Genomic DNA, 18322 nt, shown 5'->3' with positions numbered 1-18322 from the left:
AAAAGCATAATAAACGAACATTACTGCATGCAAACATAAAATGTGTTTTGCAGTCATGTTTTAACAAATAAATAAAAAATGTTTTATTAAGTCTTCTCTCTCTCTACATATGTAAACTAAAGACCCATGCTCGCTTGTTTTTGTATATCTCGGCTTGTCTGAGGAATTACTGCAGAGATTTTGATACGGTCTCACAGTTCCCATTGCCAATGCCAGTATAATATGGATAAGAGGCAAAAATCGCTGAAACCCTCGATTCCCAGGATGGGTGGCCTGTATGACTACATAACTAAGTTTATACGGAACCCACAGTCCAGACACACTTGGCATACTTTTTTAATTCGTCAGTCCACTTAGTTTTCCAACATCCTTCTGTTGTAGAACATCCTGCACGCTGCGAATCTCTTTATTTCCGGTTTTCACAGGCCATTATTCGCTTCCGTGTACCCGATGCACATGTACAGAAATTTGCTTCTCGAATTAAGGTTCAAATGGCTCTGAGCACTATGGGACTCAACAGCTGTGGTCATAAGTCCCCCAGAACTTAGAACTACTTAAACCTAACTAACCTAAGGACATCACACACATCCATGCCCGAGGCAGGATTCGAACCTGCGACCGTAGCAGTCGCGCGGTTCCTGACTGAGCGCCTAGAACCGCTAGACCACCGCGGCCGGCTCGAATTAAGGTCTACGTTTGATATCAGTACATTGCTTTTAACGAGGAATGCTCTCTTTCGCTGTGCTACTCTGGTTTTGCTTATGCTTCGTCGTTATGCGTTACTTTGCCGCCAAGGTAGCAGAATTCTCTCACTTCATCTGCTTCGTCGTTCTCAGTTTCGATGTCACATTTATCGTTTTAATTCTTTTGCCTCTCATTACTTTCAGCTTCCTTTGGTTTACTCTCAGCCATATCTTGTGCTCATTACAAAGTACATTTCAAAGCTCCTGTAATTCTATCACTTTGAAAGAGAAGATCAATGGCATATGCCCATCTTATCATAGTCTTTCAGCCTGACTTTTAATCCCATCCTGGTAGCTTTCTTTTATTTTCGTCATTCATACTTACTTGTACGGACTGAACAGTTATGCTCTTTCTAACTGTGCACTTCTCTCTTTGGCTCTTTGGTTTTCCGGTTGCTACAATTCCCTGTTGTTTCTTGTACATGTATCATATTACCCGTCTTCCTCTATAGCTTATATATTTCTGAAAACTGCAATTGTGTTATGGCAATTTAAGTTGTCTAAGGAGTTTTCTACACCGGTAAATCCTATGGAGGTGTCTTGACTTTTCTTATGTGTTGCTTCTGTTATTAAGAATTAACAGAACTGCTTCTCCCGTGCTAACACCGAGCTGATCGTTACTTAACAGATCCTCATATTTGGTTCCATGTATATTATTTGTGTTAGCAGTCTGGATGAATGACATACTAAGCTCATCGTGCGATAGTTACCTGCCTTTTATATCTTCGGGATAATGATATATTCTTCCGAAAATCTTATGGTATATCTCCACTCTCATATATTCTACACACTAACTCGAATAAATGTGTGGTTGTTACTTTCCGCTGTAGCTAGAGTAATTACGAAGAAATGTCTTGTTTGATTGCAAGTCTTCCAACACTCTTTCTATTTCTAACACTAGAACCTTCAGTATCAACTCTTAATTCTTCTCTATCGCGTGATGAAACAATTGCTTCCCCTCGTAGGGGTCTACAGTGAAACTGAGAGGCAACCACATGCCTTGCTCAAACTGTGGCATCAAGCAGTCAGGCCTGCAAGATGAGTGGTCTGCCAAGCGAGTGGATTCATTCTTATTTATCAAGTAACATGAGCTCTAGTACTCACAATTAAGTTACAAATTATTCTCCTGTTTGAATATTACGCAACGGAAACGGATAATGCACATCTGACTATTAGTAATTTACACAACTCTGACTGTTCACTACGCACTGGCAATACCACATTTTCTTTCTTACCCAACGGCTTTGATCAACACGTGGCCATCGCACTGAATATCAATGGCGCACACATTATAAATTCTGGATATCATGACAACATACTATTCGAAGGAAAAGGCCAACAATCTTTTTCTTTTCACTATCTTTTTTATTCCGATAAATTCTATAACCTAAACACACCATTACATTTTCTACAACAATTACACATGAGAAACTCCGCCCAGTGGGCATGGCTTTACATTGGTGATTCTCTATCTTATGGTCTCGTAATTATCTAACACTACAGTGCACTTCCTGGATAGGATGGTGGATCTGTTGCTATATCTCACACTTCGACTCTCACACCCATCATCGAAAATTTCCTCCTGACCGAGCGGTACAAAAGAAACATGCATAACCCACTGCCTCTGTACCTATCTTGCTACTCTCCCATGCAAACCACACATTCTTAAATTACACGAAATACACCACACTGGCAACATGGAATACAACACAAGGAATAGTCACAACATTATAATCACATCACTTTCAGCTTTCCCACTTCAATTAGTATTCATCCCAGTTTCACACGGCACTGCCCCACTTCGTAACTTTTCTTTCCTACTGCGCGGATGCGGATATCCGCGGATATATCCGCGGATATCCGCGGTATTTGTTACTTGGCGGATAAAATCGCGACCGGCGCGGATATCCGCGGGTCATCTGCGGATAATAGGCAAGGCATCTACCCAGTACGTATGTTGCAATGTTAGTTCAAAACTTCAAGTCTGTTGACAATCTTGGAATCTTGCAGGGCCCGGTAGAGCGGATGTGTGTTGTCCTCAGCCCCTGGTTACGACCGACGTAGCTGTACCCAAGAGACCTGCGCCTAATCCGTTTCCGCGACCGTGTCTTTCGTGTGGCCTGTGAAGTGCTCTCTGGGTGGCAAACCTGCCCACAGTCTACCAGGCAGGTGCCCGTTGCAATTTTCCGCTGCCTTCAGTTAGCGCATTGTAGTGACCGAGTGACAACGTGCGTCGTAGCAAATATCAGTGAGAGTTCTTTCTTCGAATGAACACCATATCGATGGATACAATTTCGTGTAAGGTGAAAAAAGGTGATTTTACATTAGATGATTTTACATTAGTGAAGGAAAACAAATTCGAAGTTGCGTGTGGATCTGAGTTTCTCGAGACCGCACAGTTTCTTATTGATGTGGGGGCCAAGTACGGTGCAGTGAGTTCTAAGGAACTGCTACCTCATCCAACCACTCCTAATTTCTATAACCACTGATTTTGTTGTCACTCTTCGGAAGACGAGTTATTTCTTCCGGAAAACGTCAATTATTGCTGGCAGTTTAACTTTTTGACATGTGCGCCAGCGTTTTGCAGTGTAGGCCTAATACCGTAAATATTTTCAACTGGAAATGACGAGGACTGAACGCGTAAGCTATAATATAATCATCAGCTGACATGAATGGCTTCAAAATTTGACACATTCAAGCAGTGAGTACAAAAAAACTGTCGGATATGATACAATGTGCTAGTAACAGTTTAAAACCATCGTCATTTTCAGCTGCCTTGTCACAAGAGCAGCGAAATATAATTGTTTCTATACACGTATTTTCATCATTTAATACTATTACATTGATTTTTTTTTAATAGCGTTTCCAATCTCACGAGATCCGAACCGCTACTGTGTGTGCTCCGGAGCGCCAATGCTTTCCTGTTTGGAATGGTCTGCTTTAGAGTAGGTAAAGAGCATTTCCTGTGATTTAAGAAGTCAAAAGTAGTTAAGTTGTCGCAGAAATGGCAGCCCTAACAATAACTATGTCATTACATACCATAATTCTACAGGGTGTTTCAAAAATGACCGGTATATTTGAAACTGTAGTAAAAACTAAACGAGCAGCGATAGAAATACACCGTTTGTTGCAATATGCTTGGGACAACAGTACATTTTCAGGCAGACAAACTTTCGAAATTACAGTAGTTACAATTGTCAACAACAGATGGCGCTGCGGTCTGGGAAACTCTATAGTACGATATTTTCCACATATCCACCATGCGTAGCAATAATATGGCGTAGTCTCTGAATGAAATTACCCGAAACCTTTGACGACGTGTCTGGCGGAATGGCTTCACATGCAGATGAGATGTACTGCTTCAGCTGTTCAATTGTTTCTGGATTCTGGCGGTACACCTGGTCTTTCAAGTGTCCCCACAGAAAGAAGTCACAGGGGTTGATGTCTGGCGAATAGGGAGGCCAATCCACGCCGCCTCCTGTATGTTTCGGATAGCCCAAAGCAATCACACGATCATCGAAATATTCATTCAGGAAATTAAAGACGTCGGCCGTGCGATGTGGCCGGGCACCATCTTGCATAAACCACGAGGTGTTCGCAGTGTCGTCTAAGGCAGTTTGTACCGCCACAAATTCACGAAGAATGTCCAGATAGCGTGATGCAGTAATCGTTTCGGATCTGAAAAATGGGCGAATGATTCCTTTGGAAGAAATGGCGGCCCAGACCAGTACTTTTTGAGGATGCAGGGACGATGGGACTGCAACATGGGGCTTTTCGGTTCCCCATATGCGCCAGTTCTGTTTATTGACGAAGCCGTCCAGGTAAAAATAAGCTTCGTCAGTAAACCAAATGCTGCCCACATGCATATCGCCGTCATCAATCCTGTGCACTATATCGTTAGCGAATGTCTCTCGTGCAGCAATGGTAGCGGCGCTGAGGGGTTGCCGCATTTGAATTTTGTATGGATAGAGGTGTAAACTTTGGCGCATGAGACGATACGTGGACGTTGGCATCATTTGGACCGCAGCTGCAACACGGCGAACGGAAACCCGAGGCCGCTGTTGGATCACCTGCTGCACTAGCTGCGCGTTGCCCTCTGTGGTTGCCGTACGCGGTCGCCCTACCTTTCCAGCACGTTCATCCGTCACGTTCCCAGTCCGTTGAAATTTTTCAAACAGATCCTTTATTGTATCGCTTTTCGGTCCTTTGGTTACATTAAACCTCCGTTGAAAACTTCGTCTTGTTGCAACAACACTGTGTTCTGGGCGGTGGAATTCCAACACCAGAAAAATCTTCTGTTCTACGGAATAAACCATGTTGTCCACAGCACACTTGCACGTTGTGAACAGCACACGCTTACAGCAGAAAGACGACGTACAGAATGGCGCACCCACAGACTGCGTTGTCTTCTATATCTTTCACATCACTTGCAGCGCCATCTGTTGTTGAAAATTGTAACTACTGTAATTTCGAAAGTTTGTCCGCCTGAAAATGTACTGGTGTCCCAAGCATATTGCAACAAACGGTGTATTTCTATCGCTGCTCGTTTAGTTTTTATTGCCGTTTCAAATATACCGGTCATTTTTGAAACACCCTGTAAGTACTACTGTCTATTACTATTAATTACTCATTCAAAACTTAAATATATGCGGATGCGGATAAGGAACTTGCGGATGCGGATTAATTGCTGCGAATGCGGTTGCGGATTAGTACCTTGGGGATGCGATGCGGATGCGGATTGCACTTTTCTTATCCGCGCAGACCTCTAGATATATGCACGTCTTCTTGTGCAATGCAAGCCAAGTGGCGTTGCTGGATAGACAGCTGCCTCACCTTTCTTCACTCTCAGAGTATTATAGTTTGAATCAAGCGTCACACGGAAAGTAATATTAAGAACATATTCGACACACACGCGAGTCCTCAACTGATACCATGGACGAGTACTTCTCTTTATCCTTTGTCTCACACACATATTGAGACTCACACAGTACTCACCACGTGGAAGTACTCGTCTCTAATTTCAAGTCCTGCACACGCCATTTCTTAAATATTTCTGACTTATAGTACACACGCCAGTAATTCAGCTTAACTTTAGCACTCAGAAGTATTTCAACTTATTGCTACACGTGGTTTCATTGTGACCGTTGGTCACTTCCGAAGATTACTACGATCCCCTTAATATTACCTGCCTGACATTTAATTCTCCCCACAAAAGTTCCTGAAATAGAGAAATTATTACTGCAATCTACTCTTAAGTATTCCACATTCATACAATTCTATCCACTCTTTTGTCTTTATGGAGCACACCTAAGACAGGTCTTACAAACACAAGATCCAGCGGCAGAGTGCTGAAACATGGCCATTCTTCAGGTCATCTCGCACCTCCGTCGAGGTGGGGGAGGACCATGCTACCCATTGGTCAGCCACATTTCAGGCGCTCAAAGCTCAGGTAAATTTCATCTCTTTGGTTCCACCAAAGGTGACCAAAGGACCGTCTCAAAGATGATCATATATTGCACATTCACTACCTGTGGTTAGCAGACGACCATACATTCATTCATTTTGCAGATCTCACCAAATTGGATGTAGGGATTTATTTTGTGGGAGTGCACATGTGATCAATTAAATAAATAAATTGTCATTCTTTCCTACACTGGTATTCGGCTTCGGTGTATTAAGTGAAATTGAGTTATTATTACAAAAATATGTTGTTCTGACAAGAATAACGAAGAATTTTGTACCTATTTTCAATGTCGGGCGGTGCTGTACCCTTTCAAAGTCTTTCCATCTTCCTTCTCTCTGATCTACAGTTAGCAGTGGAATTTCTAATGTTGCCTTAATTTTGACGCCCTTGCTCGTAATTTCACCGAAAGTTACTTTGACTATGTGCTAAACCTGTCCTTCCGACGACCATTTCTATTTCGATTCATTCACGTTTTTCCTGAAGCCGTATCGCTTTAGCTTTTCTACGCTTTCCATTTATTTTATTCCTAATTTCCTTATCTTCTTCTCAACATTTCTGTATTTCGTTCTTTCGACAGTCAATTGAAATACGTCTTTTATTACCCATAATTTCTTCTCTGTTACCTTCCTTGTGCTTATATTTCTATGTCCAATGTCTGAGATATCCCTTTTTGGGGACGTCCATTTCTCCTGAAGATTAGATTAGATTAGTACTTGTTCCATAGATCATGAATACGACACTTCGTAATGGTGTGGAACGTGTCAGGTTAATAAAAGGTGTCTATACAAGATATTACATTACACAAAATATTACATGACACTCAGTATTTTTAATTTTTTTTTTGTGGTTTGGGGAAATTCTCCACTTACTATATCCAAAAATTCATCTAACGAGTAGAACGAGTTGCCATTAAGAAATTCTTTTAATTTCCTTTTAAATGCTATATGGCTATCTGTCAGACTTTCGATGCTATTAGGTAAGTGACCAAAGACTTTTGTGGCAGCATCATTTACCCCCTTCTGAGCCAAAGTTAGATTTAACCTTGAGTAGTGAAGATCATCCTTTCTCCTAGCGTTGTAGCCATGTACACTGCTATTACTTCTGAATTAGTTCGGATTGTTAATAACAAATTTCAAAAGTGAATATATATATATTGTGAGGCTACAGTGAAGATCTCTAGCTCTTTAAATAAGTGTTTGCAAGATGATCTTGGATGAGCTCCAGCAATTATTCTGATTACACGGTTTTGTGCAATGAATACTCTTTTACTCAATGATGAGTTACCCCAGAATATGATGCCATACGAAAGCAGAGAATGGAAATAGGCGTGGTAAGCTAATTTACTCAGATGTAAATCTCCAAAATTTGCAATGACCCTAACAGCATAAGTAGCTGAACTCAAACGTTTCAGCAGATCCTCAGTGTGTTTTTTCCAGTTCAACCCCTCATCAATGCATACACCTAGAAATTTTGAAGATTCTACCTTAGCTACAGATTTCTGATGGAAGTCTATGTTTATTAATGGTGTCATTCCATTTACTGTGTAGAACTGTATATACTGTGTTTTGTCAAAGTATAATGAGAGCCCATTTGCAGAGAACCACTTAATGATTTTCTGAAAAACATCGTTTACAATTTCACCAGTTAATTCTTGTCTGTTGGGTGTGATAGCTATACTTGTATCATCGGCAAAAAGTACCAGCTTTGCATCTTCGTGAATATAGAATGGCAAGTCATTAATATATATTAAGAACAGCAGAGGACCCAAGACCGAACCTTGCGGCATCCCTTTCATGATTGTTCCCCAGTTTGAGAAATCACCAGTTTTTTGCATATTATGTGAACTGTTTATTTCAACTTTGAACTGAATCGTCGTAGGCAGTCTCGGAGAACACGACTCACCGATCATCATTCCTCAACACTTCAGTATTCTACATACACAGTGATTACCCCTTGTGATTCTCTTAAGTTCAGACTAGCCTTCATCGTTATTAAATTATGATCTGAATCTACATCCACTCCTGCGTACACCTTAGAATCCAATGTGTGGTTTCAGAGTGCATGTCTCAACATACTGCAATCCTGTCAGTATCTTTCTTTGTCTCCAGTCGTTTTCCAAGTTCACCACTTTCTCTTGCGATTCGTGATCATTGTGTTTCCTATTAGTAGCTGAAATGTACTGTAACATTCAGGGTGTCTTTCTCCTCTCCTACTCGTACTACCGAATTCGTATTTTCTCGTAGCTCCGTTTTGAATTCCTTTCACACTAAAGCGTCCTAACCCTCCCCCCCCCTCCCCCCCAAGACTCCACCCCCTCCCGCCCCATGTTTATTAGAATTTCATCCCTTGACATACTGAGTTATTGTCAATGCCCTTATCTAGTCTACCTCCTCATTTTCTACTTGCGACGTATACCTGGACTTTAGTTGTTGGTCCTGATTACTGTCCATTCTGGTGAGAACAATGGTATCAGTGAACCGTTCACATTGAATCACTATTTGCCCTAACATCCTATTCATAACGAATCCTATTCGCGTTATACCATTTTTCACTATTGTTAGTTTACACTCTATTCATGTGAGCAGAAATACCTGCAAAACCCAGTCACAAATCTGGTCCGACATTCAGTAAGTTCGCATTTAAACGACAGTGTGAAATTGTAACATTAGGCATCCGGAAGTCAAAGAACAAATTATCAGCTTAGGCGCCAATGTCTGCGGTGTTTTTATAAACCGCAGGACAATTTCTTAATCCATCATCTTTTATTGCCGGTCGCTGTGACCGAGCGGTTCTAGGCGCTACAGTCTGAAACCGCGCTGCTGCTATGGTCGCAGATTCGAATCCTGCCTCGGGCATGGATGTGTGTGATGTCCTTAGGTTAGTTAGGTTTAAGTAGTTCTAAGTCTAGGGGACTGATGACCTCAGATGTTAAGTCCCATAGTCCTTATAACCATCTTTTATTGGGTACACAACAGGTTTCAGAACACTTACGGTTCCATTATCTGGTGTAAAAAATAAAATAACTTAAACGTCTTACGTCATCATTACCCCAGTGTGTCATGGAACTAAAGGTTTATTCTGAAAAAAGTAAAAGGAACAAAAATTCCATCGTTTGCTCCATGTTGCGAGACTGTAAATACAAAGAGGAAAAAGTATGACAACATTGGGATGAGGATTCTGTCAGGTGATTAAGTGGTTTTATTTTGTACTCCGGATGATGGAACTAGGTGATCCGAAACCAGTCGTGTACCCAACAAAAGATTGTGGATTAAGCAACTGTCTTGTAGTTTCTTTATTTTTCTAATGGGACTCATACAGTTGCGGCTGCCCCGTAAAAAGAACTTTTTTCCAGTCAGTTTGTGTTGAAAACAGCCGTTTTCGAAACAAAATGGCGGAAGTCTTTCTCTCAATGATTTTTTTTGGGGGGGCAAAGGGGGGGGGGATGCCTGAAGAATCCGAATTTCGTGTTTGTTGCCTTGTATGATGCCGACTTCACAACAAAAAACACAAAAAATCTTCAAAATTTTAGCATCTTTTTCAGTTTTTCGTTTATGTGTCTAAAAATATGCGTTTCTCGAAGATGACCACCCTGTACAAAATTGGAGCAGAAAAAATTTTATACAAAATGCAGTAGTCAGGTTTGATTTTGTGATGAACGGAATCGACCCAAGAGTGCACTGAAAAACAACAATGTTTTGGCCCTCCTGCGAAAACGTCAAAAACTCTCACACCCACGCCTTACAACTCGAACACTACACATGTTACTAGCAAAAGAGACGTCCATAACATTTAAATTTTCTGATAAGGAAAATACCTTCTGCGACCTAGAGTCAAACAACTTTCACACCTGTCTGTCTGACCTGCGCTATTCTTTTGCTGTATTACGCTTAAAAGAGCTTGTTTTTATTGAATTGGTTGGAAAACATTAAAAAAATTTACAACGTATTGTATACATGAGAATGAATGGAAATATGAAAATGAAATCTGAATGTAGCAATGTACATATGTCACAAAATGAGTGATTATCTAATGCAATATTGGGTAATCTCTTCGAGTATGTTCTCTATCTGGAAAAGAAAGAAGGAATTTAGTGATAGAATATGGATACAAAAGACAGATAAGCTGTATACCGAACTGTCGATGTATGAAGAAATATTTGTACTGGTATCACGTTTGCAGTTTTTTTTACTCGTCTCCGTCTGACTGTTGGTGGCCGAGACAACGTTTATTGGCCACTAGAAGATCGAGGTGAACGGATATTGGGCACTGAAAGGTCCAGACAAAGCCTCAGGGGCTATGGATGTTTTAGGCTGAACAGTTAGTTTTGTTCTGCAACTTTGCTCGGCTATCCGTAAGAGAATCGAGTGATTTCACCGCTGGCTACTGCGGTTCTGACTTCCATGGCAGAGGCGTCAAAAGAAGGTGTGAAATGTAGGAAGGATGGTATTACACTATCATATTTGTTTGTCACAGTTGACATGTCATATATTTATGTCAAAGAAATTTGATGGTGTAATGGGGAACTCTGTCAAATCTTGCCTGTCGTCAAATAAATATGATCAAATCTAGGGACTCGCTGTAGATTTGATCACAAAAGTCGCCTGTCTTCTGTTGACTGCAGTGTGAAATGTTACCACTAGGAGCGTTAGCATCACTGCAGCGTTCCGTCACCAGTAGTGTATTTGTAAACATCTCAGCGAAGTTTAATTGACGTGAGCCGTCAACTACAAAATTAATTGAATGTATGAAGCTGATGAGGCGCTTTACAACGTGAGGCATCCTGAGTACATATAGAGATTAAGAAGACTGGAGAGCTGCAAAAAAAAAAAAAAAAAAAAAAAAAAAAAAAAAAAAAACCTGCGGAGTTCATTAGCTGTGAGATACGACCCGCGTGTAAGGCTGGCTTCATAAAAAAGAAAATTAATGGCCTCCGCTCAAGCTACTCTCACGAGAAAGCAAAACTACATACCTACATACCTATTTATATATATATATATATACTCCAGTCTTCTTAATCTATTTTTGTACTCAGGATGCCTCACATTGTAAAGCGCCTCAGCAGCTTCATACATTCCTATTAATTTCGTAGTTGTGGGACACAAAATATAATTATTACTTTGATCTACAATAAAAGTAGTTCTCAACGCACATAAAGTGTGGTGGTGGTGGTTAGTGTTTAACGTCCCGTCGACAACTAGGTCATTAGAGACGGAGCGCAAGCTCGGGGTTAGGGAAGGATTAGGAAGGAAATCGGCCGTGCCCTTTCAAAGGAACCATCCCGGCATTTGCCTGAAACGATTTAGGGAAATCACGGTAAACCTAAATCAGGATGGCCGGAGACGGGATTGAACCGTCGTCCTCCCGAATGCGAGTCCAGTGTGCTAACCACTGCGCCACCTCGCTCGGTGCACATAAAGTGTATTGAACATGTATTTACTTTCTGATGTTGGTCTTTTAGTGCTTTATAAATTACTTCACACGTTTCAGGTATTATTTTTGTTAACGGGCTGTACTGTAAGCTCTCTCCTGTAGCAAGAAATCGGAATGTTACTGTGAGCCTATCTTCTGCATATATAGCAGTTCTTATGTGAGTACTGCGCTTTATGACATGACGAGACACTTCACTGAGCAAATACTGAAATGTATGCTCATCCATTCTTAAGTAATTTATGTACGACTTGACGTCTTCCACTAGAAGCTCAAGTAACAAATTTTGCTGAATGCTTTTATCGTCTCGTCGTAAAACCTACGGCTTCACCGAGGTACGTCTCTTTTTTTTTTCCTGCTTGTCTTCAAAATGCGCAGACAGTGCATATGTGGTATATGCAACTGCTGCGTATAATAACAAGTTGTTGTCAGTCATCTTGAAATATGACGAAAAATATGATGGCAGTGTAATACCCCTTTTTAGCGCGACGTCAAATATCTTTGTCAAACAAATTTGACGAATATTTGATCATATCTTTGATATGATAGTGTAATACCGGCCTAAGAGGGTGTGTGACGACCTTGTCATCGAATTGTAAAAAGTAATATTCCAACAGTCGTTATTTTTATAGCTTTTTATTTAGGCTGCCAATTTAGATTCCTCAGTAGAGTCAATGACTCTTCTGATGCCTCGACCAGCTTGCTTCCGGCACTCCATAATCGCAAGATGGACGTACGTTTACCTTACCATCGTGTGAGAAGTCGACGGTGCTGTTGTGCAGAATTGTGGTGAAACTTGGTGCCAGTGTGACATCGTTAACACACGTTATACTTCACACGACATTCTTAGCTGGGCCTTTTCCTGTCATGTGTCGACACCTCTCTTTACGAAGCAATGCCGAGCCCGAGGGTGATGTCGCAGGGCGTCACCCTTTGGCGTCATTACAGAGGAATGTTGTAGACATCTTCGAGGCAAATTTCAAACTGTTACGTCAGAATGGGAGACAAATACAGCCTTTCGAAAAAGTGATCCTTTGATTGTATTACGTAGTGCATTCCACATTCGTAGTCCGCAATACTACCACTAAATACTGACGAATTCTTTACATCTTTAAATACGGCGGCCCCACAGTCTGCCATCATTAAGACATATCAGCGTATTGACACCTTTTGAGCCGGCCCGTGTGGCCGAGCGGTTCTCGGCGCTTCAGTCGGGAACCGCGCGACCGCTACCATCGCAGGTTCGAATCCTGCCTCGGTTCAAATGGCTCTGAGCACTATGGGACTCAACTGCTTTGGTCATTAGTCCCCTAGAACTTAGAACTAGTTAAACCTAACTAACCTAAGGACATCACAAACATCCATGCCCGAGGCAGGATTCGAACCTGCGACCGGAGCGGTCTTGCGGTTCCAGACTGCAGCGCCTTTAACCGCACGGCCACTTCGGCCGGCAATCCTGCCTCGGGCATGGTTAGTTAGGTTTAAGTAGTTCTAAGTTCTAGCGTACTAATGTGCTCAGAGCCATTTGAACCATTTAAACACCTTTTGAAAACGCAGTTTACAAAAACGTCCGCCGGCCGGTGTGGCCAAGCGGTTCTCGGCGCTTCAGTCGGGAACCGCGCGACCGCTACGGTCGCATGTTCGATTCCTGCCTTGGGCATGGATGTGTGTGATGTCCTTAGGTTAGTTAGGTTTAAGTATATCTAAGTTCTAGGGGACTGATGACCTCAGATGTTAAGTCCCATAGTGCTCAGAGCCATTTGAACCATTTTTGAACAAAAATGTCTAAAACTTACTTATTGTTAGATTTAAAGCTGATAGTTACAAAATATGTTCACTTAAAAATAAAAAACCTCACAGAATTCTGGTAAGTATGAACACAATCTCAAATATGAAGATAACTTTGGCAAGAAGTTCAGGATAGAACCTGCAGACCTGTGTTTTGTTTTGAGCTTTGAAGACCTAAAAAAACCTCAAATACGTCATAATACATCATAAAATTGCAAAAAGACAACAAAAATACCACTTACTAAAAGCAGCAGCATGAATGCATGCGTCAGTGTTTTTAGATGATTTGTTTACGTTTATAGTCGAGCTAAGAAAGCCCAACAATGTAATTCTCTCGACAGCGTAAGCTTGCAGTGAGTTTCTTCCAAGGAAAGCTATCTATCAGGTTTGAGACATTGCTGTGTTTTTTTTCCAGTGGAAGAGTGTAAATACCGCTGGAAAAACATCAGAGATACATTTATGAGGCGTAAAAGAAATAAACTGCTGAAAGGAGCCTCACGAACACGAAAATCAAGAAAATGGAGCCTGGAGACACACCTCGAATTCCTCGATCAAATTGAGTATCAAAGAGAGTAAGTGAATAAAGGAACACCTAATTTTTTAACTGCTCTTAATGAATCTGAAATTGTATAAATAAAGTATTCTTTCATCTTTATACTTAGCACTCTGAGGTTAGCACGTCCACATTTAATACTGTCACTAATAGCAATTATTTTTACAGGCTTTCTACAGACGTGACTACAACTGACACTGAAGCTGATGTCAAATACGAAAACAACCAAACTGAGGCTGGAGGAATAGTGGTAGGTGCAATAACTGAAGCCTCGGAAACTTCTGCTGATGCCAGCAGTGTTGATGCTGACATTAATGAAGCTTCAGCTGAACGTCAAGTCGAACAGTCTTACGGTATCGACCAACAGTCGACTGACAGGCGGAAACAGACAACAACGAGATCCATGGATAATGTGACTGAATTTTTCATAACAAATCCCGCACAAAGATCGAAATTGCTATCTTCAGTTGTCGGCAAGGGAACCGAGGAAAGCGAAATTGACACGTTTTTCAAAAGCATGGCGATATCTGTTAAGAAATTGTCTCCAGCAAATCAAATTCGTGCCAAAATACAAATTTGTAATATCGTAGGTCAACTCGAGTTGGACGAAATCTCTTCTGCAAATTCAGGTGCTTCAGTGTCAACAAATTACGATCGACATATGCCCAGACTAACATCTGTGTCTGCCGCTCCAGATACGGCATCAGCTTGTCAGTCTGATAATAAGTTACAGTTCATGACAAATGTGTCTGGACATAATGTTGATTGAATGATCTTTCCATGGTTTGCTACGTAGAAGCTAAAGTAAACCCCATAACTCTTACTACAGTTATATAAATGAGAAAAAGAAAAGACATAAAATACACTCAGTACATAATAAATTCTGGTAATAAAAAACGGGTATCTAACAAGTTTAAAACTGTATGTAATGTATGTTCCTGTTACCAAAGGATGGTGTTCTGCTGCTCTCCCCCTGAGGCGCTACCTGTGATTTTATGCCACATACTTTCTTCTCTATAAAACAATCACTCTCTTATTTTTAGTTATAGTGGCGCGAAATAATGCATATCACAATTGCTGTGTTTCACATTATGTAGACTGCAACATCTTCGCATCATCTTGTCACTACATCCACCGAGAAGCGTCCCCACGGGAGTAACGTGTGTCATACGATTCGTGTAGGATGCTTCCAAAAAGTGACATCCTTGTCACATTTACCACTTCTGTCCAAATCTGTAGACAACGGGCAACGTACAGTAGTCCACAGTGGCTTCTCCGCTTATCTGCACCCATGCACGATACTTATATTATGCCACGTATATGATAAATTGCTCTTTATTACTTACAACTTATGTAATGGTCGACAATTACACGAAAAAAATCTGACCACCGCATCATGCTTCACAAAATGTATCTCCATGAGAATAACTTGAAATTCTTCTACACTACTGGCCATTAATATTGCTACACCACGAAGATGACGTACTAGAGACGCGAAATTTAACCGACAGGAAGAACGTGCTGTGATATGCAAATGATTAGCTTTTCACAGCATTCACACAAGGTTGGCGCCGGTGGCGACACCTACAACGTGCTGACATGAGGAAACTTTCCAACCTATTTCTCATACACACACAGCAGTTGACTGGCGTTGCCTGGTGAAACGTTGTTGTGATGCCTCGTGTAAGGAGGAGAAATGCGTATCATCACGTTTCCGACTTTGATAAAGGTCGGATTGTAGCCTATCGCGATTGCAGTTTATCGTATCGCGACATTGCTGCTCGCGTTCATCGAGATCCAATGACTGTTAGCAGAATATGGAATCGGTGGGTTCAGGAGGGTAATACGGAACGCCGTGCTCGATCCCAACGGCCTCGTATCACTAGCAGTCGAGATGACAGGCATCTGATCCGCATGGCTGTAACGGATCGTGCAGCCACGTCTCGATACCTGGGTCAACAGATGGGGACGTTTGCAAGACAACAACCATCTGCACGAACAGTTCGACGACGTTTGCAGCAGCATGGACTATCAGCTCGAAGACCATGGCTGCGGTTACCCTTGACGCTGCGTTACAGACAAGAGCGCCTGCGATGGTGTACTCAACGACGAATCTGGGTGCACGAATGGTAAAACGTCATTTTTTCGGATGAATCCAGGTTCTGTTTACAGCATCATGATGGTCGCATCCGTGTTTGGCGTCATCGTGGTGAAAGCACATTGGAAGCGTCTATTCGTCATCGCCATACTGGCGTATCACATGGCGTGATGGCATGGGGTGCCATTGGTTACACGTCTCGGTCACATCTTGTTCGCATTAACGGAACTTTGAACGGTGCACGTTACATTTCAGATGTGTTGCGACCCGTGGCTCTACCCTTCATTCGATCCCTGCGAAACCCTACATTTCAGCAGGATAATGCACTACCGCATGTTGCAGGTCCTGTACGGGCCTTTCTGGCTACAGAAAACGTTCGACTGCAGCCCTGGCCAGCACATTCTCCAGATCTCTCAGATCTCTCACCAATTGAAAACGTCTGGTCAATGGTGACCGAGAAACTGGCTCATCACAATACGCCAGTCACTACTCTTGATGATTTGTGGTATCGTGATGAAGCTGCATTGGTAGCTGTACCTGTACACGCCATTTAAGCTCTGTTTGACTCAATGCCCAGGCGTATCGAGGCCGTTATTACGGCCAGAGGCGCTTGTTCTGGATACTGATTTCTCAGGATCTATGCACCCAAATTTCGTGAAAATGTAATCACATGTCCATTGTAGTATATTGTATTTGTCTAATGAATATCCGTTTATCATCTGCATTTCTTCTTGGTGTAGCAATTTTAATGGCCAGTAGTGTACATTCCTTGCCAAGTACATCGGATGAGCATCAATTCTTTTGAACTTCGTTAGCACACTCCTCTTCCTGAAGAAAATGTGATACCAGCCATGGGCGGATCCAAGGGAGAAAGGGCGGGGTAGCGGTTAATGGTGTTCATTACATTAAAAAAAAATTTTGGTAAAAGTGTTTATATGTTGTTTCAACCATGTTGGATCTCGTGAACTCTGCGGTCCTTAATAATTGTTGTTGTAGTGTACGATTTGACTGGAATGGAGTTCGGAGAGAAGGTTGACAGACGGGTGCTCAGTTTGATAAAGATATTATTAAACATTAAATATTCTTCTTGACTACAGAGAAATAATAACAAAACAGAATTTACCTCACAGCCCAATACAGTTCTTGAAGGCAGGTGTCAAAGAGAGAAGAACAACCTAAAATACCTTTAGTACAATGGAAAAAAAAATTCAAGACTTGACCCCAGCTGATAGTTTCAGGCCAGAACAATAATAATTTAATCAGGAGTAGGCAACCACGAAGCAACCACATACTCTATACCAGTATATCAAAGTGATCTACTTCTCTAAAAATACAGTAATCAGTACGTTCTTAGGATTCCGTGCCTCAGTCGGTAAAAACAGAATCGTTATGGAATTGTTCTGTTGTCCGTCTGTCTTTCTGTCTGTCTCTCTGTCTGTCCGACGGCTAAAAACTCTTTTCCCGAGGAACGGGTAGACGTATCACACTGAAATCGATGGCATGTACAGAGATCCGTAGGCCCTTGGTGGTGTAATAAACTTCAGCTTCTAAGACAATGTAACCAAAAGCAACGGTCATTTACGTCACATATTTTGATATACGCAAAATCACTCGTCAGAAATTCTTCATTTGTGTGGCCTTATTGTCCGTAGTTGCTGTACCATTCCTGAGGGTATTTTCATTCCGTCGTTATAAGAAAATGCGTGTTTTTCCGACCAGACGCGTTCCGCTTTATTGAGGTAAAGCCTCATCAGTGGGATGTAATTAAAGACATTTGTAATTTAATTTGTTTTTATTGATTTCTGATTCGTTTCTCGCCTGCATCAGGAAATGCCGTCGGCTAGCACGTCTTTTGTGCCTTTCTTCATTAGACACTGACACTAGTGTTCTGTGATGTTGCCAACTCACCATTAATTTGTCTTTGACCTTTAATTTTTTGTAGTTAATTATATGTGTGTTATTGTATTTAATTGTGTTGCTGTGTATTTATTTATTGTGTAGGAGTAACGAAGGAATAGTGATGTAGTGGTTTTTTATGATGAATAAGTGAAGGAGGGCGAAGCAAAGATGACATAGTAATGTGATGGAGAGTGAGTTGGAGGAGAAGGTGAGGGGCAGGAAGTCAAATGAAATCGGGCGAGAGGGAGCGGGTGCGGCGGCGGGAGGATGGATTGTTTGGGAGGGGGTGAAGAATGGAAAAGACTCTTTTCTTTTTAATGTGATTTTTTTCAATTATTTCATGTAGTGTC

At 41.6% G+C, this 18322-nt stretch overlaps 1 protein-coding gene across 1 annotated transcript in view; it reads left to right on the top strand.

Moving 5' to 3' along the window:
* LOC126195318 (transcription factor Adf-1-like) overlaps positions 1-14819 on the top strand; it is a 29730-nt gene extending 14911 nt beyond the window's left edge. The window contains exons 2-3 of the mRNA XM_049933877.1: positions 13838-13994; positions 14144-14819. Of these exons, the coding sequence (XP_049789834.1) occupies positions 13838-13994; positions 14144-14744 (758 nt within the window). The 3' untranslated portion in view covers positions 14745-14819. The remainder of the gene's footprint in view (positions 1-13837; positions 13995-14143) is intronic.
* The last annotated feature ends 3503 nt before the right edge of the window (positions 14820-18322 follow it).

This window comes from Schistocerca nitens, chromosome 7 (assembly GCF_023898315.1).
Source record: "Schistocerca nitens isolate TAMUIC-IGC-003100 chromosome 7, iqSchNite1.1, whole genome shotgun sequence".
Taxonomy (NCBI): Eukaryota; Metazoa; Arthropoda; class Insecta; order Orthoptera; family Acrididae; genus Schistocerca; species Schistocerca nitens.
This window is presented reverse-complemented; position numbering and strand designations above follow the sequence as displayed.